This window comes from Priapulus caudatus, unplaced genomic scaffold, assembly GCF_000485595.1.
Source record: "Priapulus caudatus unplaced genomic scaffold, Priapulus_caudatus-5.0.1 Scaffold1196, whole genome shotgun sequence".
NCBI lineage: Eukaryota > Metazoa > Priapulida > Priapulimorpha > Priapulimorphida > Priapulidae > Priapulus > Priapulus caudatus.
In genome coordinates, this window is record NW_014578257.1 from 21,318 (window position 1) to 30,833 (window position 9,516).

Sequence of the window (9,516 nt, forward strand, 5' to 3'; positions counted from 1 at the left end):
TTTTTTACCATTTACGGTGACGTAATCACTTTAACTGAAGATAAGAGGGATGTATAGGGTGGGTGGCAGGTAAGAGGGCAAGGGTGGTACAGGGGTAAACAATGGAAGGAAAAATATTTGAGGAGGGTGGGAGGAAAGTGGGCTTATTGAATATGAGTGAGATTTTCAGATTAGAACTATATTATTATGTTTTTGAATACTAGAAATATATTTTTGTCATGGCTTCCATGCATAGCTTCCTTCTAACGTGATTTCCCTTCACGTTTTCACTCCATCATAGCTTCTCTCTGTCTCAGCCTAATATTTTGATCATATATTCCCTCCCTGTTTCCTCTACATATCTTCCCTCCATAAATAAATATAAATATATATATGTATATATATATTTCCCTCCATATATCCACCCCCCTCACTGGTTAATCCATTCTTACTCCTCCTCAACCCTTCCTCCTCCTCAACCCTTCCTCCTCCTCCTCAATCCTTCCTCTGTGTGGCCAATCTTTCCTTCCTCCTCCCCAACCCTTCCTTCATCCTTATCAACCCTTCCTTTCTCTTCCTCAACCCTTCCTTCCTTCTCAGCTCTTTCTTCCTCTTCCTCAACCCTTTCTTCCTCCTCTTCAACCCTTCATTTCTCCTCCTCAACCCTTCCTTTCTCATCCTCAACCCTTCCTTTATCCTCTTCAACCCTTCCTTCCTCCTTCTCAATCCTTTCTTCCTCCTCCTCAACCCTTCCTCTGTGTGGCTAACCCTTCCTCTTTCTCGGCTGCAGCAGGAGGGAGAGGCGCGGCAGGAGGATGCGCGGGACCTCCTCCCGGGGAAGCCTTACCACTGGCGCGACTGGTGCGTGGCGCGGGGACGTGACTGCCTCTACATCTGGAGCGACGCCGTCGCGCTGGAACTCAGCAACGGCAGCAACGGATGGTTCAGATTCATACTCGATGGCAAGCTGGCGACCATGTACTCTAGCGGCAGCCCCGAGGGAGGGTCTGATAGCTCAGGTACGTAGAGGGAGAGGGAGCGGGAGGGAGGAGGAGGGAGGAAGGAAGGAGGGAGGAAGGTGGGAGGGAGGAGGGAGGGAGGAGGGCAACCATGTTCTCTAGCGGCAGCCCTGAGGGAGGTTCAGATAGCTCAGGTACGTAGAGGGAGAGGGGGAGGAGGGAGGGAGTGCATGTTTGGATATTGTTTTTCAACTTGTTTTTCAACATTATTCTCCAAAATCCAACATGTTTACTGGCCACCGCCAGGCACCGACACACTCCCCGCACCCACGAGGAGAGGGGGAGGAGGGGAAGAGAAGGAATGGAAGGGCAGCGATAAGGAAGGGAGGGAGGCAGCAAGAAGGGAGAGAAGGAAGGGAAGAATAAGGAAGACCGTAACAAATCCATCTCGTTTACCGATTGCCACCAGGCACCGACCCCCCCCACCAATCAACAACCCCCCCGCCCCTCACTTCCTTTTGACACCACCAGAGGCGCCGCCACTCGGCCTCCCCTCGCTCACATCTCCTCTTTAGAAGAAATCGTGGAGAGTATTCTGAGAAGCTTCCAGCGAGCACGAGGAACAGATCAAAGGCGGAGACGACGACCAGGCCCCTCCTGTCCGCGCGTCCTGCGCGCTCCTCCGCCACACCGTCGGTACCTGGACGCCTGCAGTTCAAGAAACCAGAGAGCTACAGATCAATAACAGGTGAGCGCGGAGGAGGGAGGAAGGGAAGGGAGGTGGGGGGAGGAGGGAGGGAGGGAGGGAGGGAGCGAGGGGGCGGGAGGAGGGAAGGGGGTAACGGACCCTACAGCTGGCAAGAAACCAGGAAGAGCTACAGAATCAACCAACTAGGTGAGCGGGGAGGCGACAGGAGGGGATAGGGAGGGAGGTTAGGCGAGAAGGAGGAGGGAAGGGAGAAACAGAGAAAGGGATGGAGGGGAGGAGGAATGAAGAGGAGAAGAGAGAGAAGAGAGTGAGAAGATAAGAGAAGTGGAGACCAGATCTGTTAGATGTCTGTATAGGGTATTCGAGCACCGTGCAAACGAGAGACTACAGATGTTCACATGTTTTTGTTTGTTTGTCGTTGCCAAGGCGGGCGGCAGCCAGCCGATGGGCAGCAGCAGACTACGCTTCTGGCTCAGGGGAAGATTCTCGCGCGGGTCGTGTTCGAAATCGACGCATGGAACTAAGCATGTCGTTGTCGCCGAGACGGTCGGCTGGGAACCTTATCCCTCTAACTCTAAAGCATCCAACGTCAAATTAAAACCAAGGCACGTTAAATTACAATAGACCTAGGTTCTAGAGCTAGCGTCACTAACAAAACATAACTGGCAATAATTACTATATATATACACGCTAGGCTGTGTGGGCATATCATTAATAGTTTTAATGGGAATAGTATCGTCTGCCACCATGCACCGCGAGGTCGCTGAAGTTTCTTGAGTACCAGGGTAAGAGATAAGCTGGCGGAACATGGAGCTAAAGGAAATAGTTAGCATGACGAATCTGCGTGACTCGCTCATACTGTCTCTGAACATGTAAGTGTACTCGCTCTGTTGGCGCGCTGATCCTATAGTAAGAAATAGCCGCGCGTTCATTAACTGGGCCCCGCAGGCAGCCACCTGTCCAGATCAGACGGATGCTACGGAGGCACAGGAGGTCTTCACGCACATCCCGACTGCGGCAGTATAATGAACCGCGGGCTAAAAAGTAACGGCCTCCAGTACTGACGATGGCCAGAGCTAAGTGCTGTACTAGTATCTACCCACTTGGGCACCAGGAGCAGAGATAACATCATACGTACTATTAATAGTTTCATACAATTCGAGCAGAAGAGCAGCGGCCGAACCGTCCAGTATAGTATTTAATAGGTAACGTTAAGGCTACTGTACGTGCCGGGCGGTGGGGGGGAGGGGACGTCAACAGTAACATTTACGTGACAGTTAGCCTTACATGTCAAATTGAAAAACGTCACTTGCAATGCGGAATGTACTTTCAAATATAAAATGCGAGTGCCTTAAAGTGAAAGTAGGGAGAAGAAGCCAGTTATAGGGAAAGTGGAAAAGGTATGATCATCAAATATATTGCTAATCCAAATCAAGAGAGCTCGGTAGTTGTTGTAGGGCCGTCCGTTGTCGAGGCCAAAAAACAAATTAAGCGTACATTAAATGTGCTATTAATAAATTTAAATTATGTTAGCCTTAATTAATTATCACATGAAATAATCTTAACTAATTAGTTCCATTTTTATCGAATTAGAACTAATCTTTGCGCTAAATTTGCACGCCTACGACGTGTATTGATAATGACCTGGTATTCATATCTTTGTTTCGTGAATCGAGTGTCGTATTGGTAGTAGTGAGGCTCATTTTCAATACAAGGCTACTATGAAGCTGCAGTTTGCGCTCCGATAAATGGTTTTGTTCTTGACAAGGTTATTTGCTTTGTGCTCGAATTTTTGATATGATCGCTTTGTTACGAATTTTGTATGTTTTGTTAAAAATCATATTTGTGCAGTTGTTGCTTGCGTGTTTTTGCTCCTGTGGCCACCCGCGCTAAACCACTTGGTCTGCCTAGTGATCGTGAACGCAACAATCTGTATATTCGAACCACAGCATACACACATACACAACCTTCTGATTAGCACCACCTGCCTGGTCCACGTTATCGTTCGCGTGATAAACCAATTCATGATGCGTCGGTCGCCGGTAACGAGAGCGAATTGTTACTCGCAAAGATTACTATCAGTCTGAAAACTTCGGGTAATCATCGTCCTTAAGCCAGCGAAATAGTCTGCGTCGATGCTTGAAAATGTGAATACTACGCTACACCCAGTAAATGAGCTAGAGATAAAAACAGAGTACAGAAGAAAAGCACACACAGTCTTACCCGCATAGAGCTCTTTCTCAAGTCAAAATACTAATACCGAGAACTGCTCTGTCCTCAGCGTAATTTTTATCGGTTAGTGGGAATAATAAACAGTCTCTAGTAGAGAGCCTGTTCGAAGCTTGACGTGTCCTATTAAAAGGCCAAGCGTTGTCTAGCGTCATATGCTCTAAGCTATATAACTGCATGACCAAGTATAAATATATAGTGTTGTTAACTATACTTTCGCTACTATAGATAGTGATATGCTATATAACACTCGAGTTTCTTCGGCTACGGGCTGCGAGTACTCGTGTTTATTCCATATTAGTTTAAACCTAGTTAGTCATGAACTTCACTAAAGCTAGAAGTAAATTTCCTCCGAACAGGCCTGGGCATTCAGTTGGTTTTGATAGGCACTATATAGCTCTAGAAGACTATATACGGGCCCATTTGCTGGCCGCCACCAGTCGTAAAATAATGTTAAGGTGCGAACTGCGAAGGGCTATAGTTCTAACGAGCCTACCAGCTAAAAGTACTGCAAGTACGCGCAATGGCGCGAATATAGCTGCGCGTGTGCGTAGTGTGTATGTGTCGTGATGAAGTGTGTGTAGCTGTCGGCGTTCGCGAGTGTCTATTTTATGCGGCAGTTTGGTTATTGATGAGAAATGACGAGCACTACCTAAGCAGCTTCACATGAGTAAGTATTCAAACTCAGTACTTGAGCTTCGGCCATGTTCTCTTTTTGGAACGAGTAAACTGCAGTGTGCTTCGCATAATCTTGAAGAAAACTGTCTGAAGCTAGTCATATAGCCTGCCAGCTGAGAAGCTGACTGCTGAACATAGAAAGCGTGGAGTGAGGTAATGTAATTTAGTCTCCGTGTGTTTATATAAGCTTCTTTAGTAGTAAGGCTATTTGATATGAGGAATTTGAGAGAATAAAAACAAATAATTAGGCGTCGGCCTATAGCTGTAAATAAACTGATCCACCTATTCTAGTTCTTATTATTTTCATCTAAGTCGCAAAGATTTATTTATTTAGCCCCAATAGAAGAAAATTTCTTTAGTATATGATATAACAGATGATATTACATATATATATAGGACCATAGTCCAATTTACAGCTGCTTATAGAAGCGAAGAGAAGTACGACGAGTGGAGTATATGGTTATGCTAACGAGTAGATTGTGACGAGAGTCATGCAGAGAACAAGCAGGGAGCAGAGTAGAGAGAACCGACGAAGACGCAGAGAGGAGAAGAAGATTGAGGAGCATAAGAGTCAAGTAGAGCAACGACGAGAGACGCAGGAGAGAGACGAGGTAGGAGAGCAGGAGTAGAGATGAGAGATATTATGTCAATGATAATACATGCGTAAAACGTTACATTTTGGCATCGTTTTGTTTCTGTGAGAACAGATTAAGAGTTTGCATCAACATTGGATATCCCGAAGCGCCACTTCTCCATCACCGAAACCACCCATGTGTATTGAGGAGATGTGGAAGGTAGGTGGGACGAGAGGGTCGAGCATAGCACTCTAATCGTGTGTCGGCAGCATCTGAATGTAGAAAAAGAATACTGATATATGATGATGTAGTGGCATGGTATTGGAACCCTTACTCAGTGACATGCACACAGAGAGATAGCACACATATGAGAAAGAGTAGCAGCGCATTAGCATAATAGCGTGACATGGAGAGAATAAAATGCTAAGAAAGTTTTATGCCCGTGATATCAGTACACCCAGGCAAGGCCACTCCTCGCGAGAAATTGATACAATAGAATGTGTTGTGTTATGTCATCTAGTCTATTTCGGCCTTAATCTATCAGCATCTATTCATGTCGTATGCTACTATATACTATAAGTGTTTCTCACCGTTACGCACTGGCGCCTACTATTCAGGAATATTCAACACTATGATAATCAGGTAACCAAGAGCTAATCAATACCTTTATTGATCAGCTACAGCTGTACCTAAGTTATCAGTACTAGCCCGGCTATTTATTCAGCCTCTTGACTTTGTAATTGTGGCTTTTATCTCATCGTGTCCTCGAACTAATCACTTATATAGGCAAGCTCTTTTGTGATCTCATCATATGTATATCGTGTATAGTAGTCACGATGAATAATCTATGTTTATATCTGAATGTTTGTAATTCAGAAATTAACCACTGTATCTGTAGCTTATCGTGTGCAAATGAATCTGCAGCTTAGGATACGCCGAATATTTCATTATAAATTTTCCAACTTTGATGTTATTGATGTTGATATTTGAAAATTATACTATATAGATATAGTTGTAAATCATGGCAGGTTTATAGCATTGTGAAAGATTATAATTTATACAACTGAGATTTACACAGCCGTATTTTACTTTTTAGAAAATAGGGGGGTCGTCGTCCAACGTGGCTTGATTGCACATAGCGTACTTGTGCAGCAGTTTCTATATGGTCGTAAACCAATTCCTAATACGGTGTAGATATGCTCAGCTCGCGTAAACACTGATTTTGTTAGTAATGTTTGTTTTCCATTAGATATATCATAATATAATATACTATATAATATCATACAATACTATATATATATATACTATACTTATATACTACTAAAGCTCAACGTAACTTCACTTCAACGTAAATACCAAACGTGAGTATTAAACCGTACACTTGTGTCGCGAGTCTGTTTTAACGGTTATCACGAACCACGTTCAATAACGATTAACCGACTTAATATCCTTCACAGTAAAGAAGAAAGCAAACGTACACTCAGTAACGCTAAATACAAACGTTATATTAACGTAATTGTGTCGGGCTTGTTTTATATAACGTTTAGTCAGAACCAAACTCACGAAACAATTAACGTTATTCTTCAGTTTTTTTAGTAACGTTAGGAAAGACGTTATTTTAACCGTTATCAAAACGTTATAAAAACCCGAACACACTAATTTCCTAATTTATATACGGTTGGTGTATAACGCCTATCCACAACCGCAAAACATAACGCTTAAAATAACGGTTGATGTGAACGTTCTTTTGTGTCTAGCTGGGACTCCACAGCAGATCGCAACTTATACGGAAGTTTTCTCTCTGTGTGTGTTTTCTGCACTACTGCTTTCCTCTCCACATTACTCAGCACAGGAGAATACAGAGCCATCACACAGATACGCAACTTCCATACGCTGAACGGTTTTATCTCCGTGTCGAGTTCTCCATGTGTGCCTTTACAAGGGCTACCGGTGAAACTCTCTCAGGAACGTGGGAGCAAGGCAGTCATCAACATAGATCACACTTATAAGGCGGTTGTGCGCACATCCCGGAGTGGTGAACTATCGTATGTGTATCTTCACCACTCAGCTTAGACTAAGGCTGAAGGGCCACGCATCACACAGATCCGCACTTATATGGATTTTCCCCAGAACTGATTGTCACGGTATTCCACCTCGTGCTTCAGCGGGAGGGACTGCCACTACGGTAAGAATCCGCCCTCCCACCGCGTGCAGATTTCTCCCTGTTTGTCGCTCAAAACGCTGAGCTGGGCACGATCACGTGCTTTTTGCTTCGAAAACGGCCTTCGTCAACGGTCAGAAGTCCAAGGTCCTATATATGCTCTCCTAACACGAATCTAGTAAGAGGAAAGCAGAATACAAAGTAGCTTTACAATCGAAGCGCCCGCCGTATTTTTATTTATGTTCCCTATTATTCCTAACTCGTTACTTCTGCTAAAATCGAATCACTCTATCATATAAACCATTACCGCGCTATTTTTACGGCGACTGTGACGCTCAAGACAACTACTCGCACATCACGAAAAATAATTTACGGCTTATCGCACGGCGCCCAACAAGAGGGTCCGAGAATACGAATCTCATGGCCCTAGAACTTACCCCAATGAACGTCACTGAACGTACCGAACTCGGTCGCCTTCCTGACAGCCCGACTGCATCGCTTGTAAACATCAGTGGTGTGGCGTTTTCATATCCCACCCCCCCCTGCTGTTAATGATAAAACCGGTCCAATTTCTTGACCCACCCGGGTAAGCCGTCCCCCGCATCTCCAGACAGCCTGTGTAACCTGGTCCTGATCATCCTGACCACCAGCGACCACAGCGCCTGGCTCGCCATTCCCCTAATTATTACAACAGCAGCGCTGCACACCACACGAACACCATTGCCAGTAAAAAACTCGTCCTCCCCCTCACGGCCTGGTGCTTAAGATGCATCCACACCGCTGTGGCCAGCCGAATGTTGACCTATCGTTATTTCTCTAACCCACAGAAGAACATAAACCAGCTTTGTTATACAAACACACAACGCAAGAAAAAACACTCGTGTACATAATGTTTCTACGCGACCAAGAAACAGATCTCTGACATCCCAGCTTATTGAAACCTGAGCTAGTTCTGCGCGAAAACCACGAGCTGCGACCCTTATATCGCCAATCCACCCAACTTATATCTAGAATGACAACCAACCCTTGACGACAACTACAAAAATCACTATTTTAAACAACTGAAGTAAGTAATTAGGGTCGCCGGTTGAAACCTCGTCGACGTTTTTTAAGCCCACTATTGATAAGCTGATCTAAGACTGACTAATAAATGACTGGGGATATAGCGTAGCTTAATTCTTCACCACGTCGCCTCACTATCGCGTTGATCACGCCGGCCGATACCTCGATCTTTCACGCTACTGCCGACTTAAAAAGCTGTTAATATCGCCAAAGCGTTCATCACTTTCCACTTGTAGAATACAGCTCTGTTAAGCCCAGCCGTTCTGCGCAGTGTTATTAATACCACCTGTGCGCATTTACTAAGTTACGATATTAGATTGCGTTCCTTAAGGAAGAAAGGCTACTATCTTGGTGCAGTGTTAGCGTACGTCGTTCCTGGGAACGTCAGCGCTCACGACAATGTCACGTAGAGACCAACTGACCGGCGAGGACGGCTGTCGGGTCGCCTAAAGCACGGGGTAATGTCGAGGGTGCGGAGAAGGGGTGCGGGCGCCGGGGGTTGTGTAACTAAGAAGTCATGAAGAGCGTGGGGTTGTCTTGTGTGAGGGGGAAGGGGGTTCGCTCCTGAGCGCGTGGTTGGGGGAGGGTCACGCCCTCCCTGCTGCGGAGCTGAGGGGAGGTGGCAGTATCAAGCATGTGTTTTGTCCGAACCGATAGAAAGTCACCTACGCTATAGTATGTCATAAGATATATGTATAGTATATCGTACTACGTGCTGCCCGTGTATCTGAGAGACTGCTTGCGAGGAAACCCCGGGCTCTCGCTTTCCACGGTGAAGTAAGCCCGTATGGCCACCGGCTAGGGCGTCGTACACCCGATTAATTCATGCCAGATTAAAAGAACAGAATGCAAAATGTCATTGAAAGAGAGTTGACACGAGAGCTAATAGCAACGTACCAACGTGAGCTTGATGAACGCGTAATGCTCGGTGTTTTTCTGGAAGCATGGTCAATATATAAACAGACAGGACGCTACGTGCGATGGCCAGCTAATATAAAGCGAATCTAGTTGTATAATATACGCAGCACTTCGACTGTCTGATAACGCACTGAGCATGACTACCTACGATATTGTCATGAGCTTTAGTATGAGCATGACATAATGACTAGATACCTCCGCAGAGCCAGCCGACTTTGTCATATATAATCTCTAACAGTATATCAG

At 45.4% G+C, this 9,516-nt stretch overlaps 1 protein-coding gene across 1 annotated transcript in view; it reads left to right on the top strand.

Annotated features, from left to right (window-relative positions):
* The window catches only part of LOC106815767 (E3 ubiquitin-protein ligase HECTD1-like), a gene marked incomplete at its 5' end in the record, with an annotated part of 54,161 nt that overhangs the window by 12,813 nt on the left and 31,832 nt on the right, over window positions 1–9,516 (top strand). Inside the window, 2 exon segments of the mRNA XM_014820273.1 lie at window positions 770–998; window positions 1,517–1,528. Of these exon segments, the coding sequence (XP_014675759.1) occupies window positions 770–998; window positions 1,517–1,528 (241 nt within the window).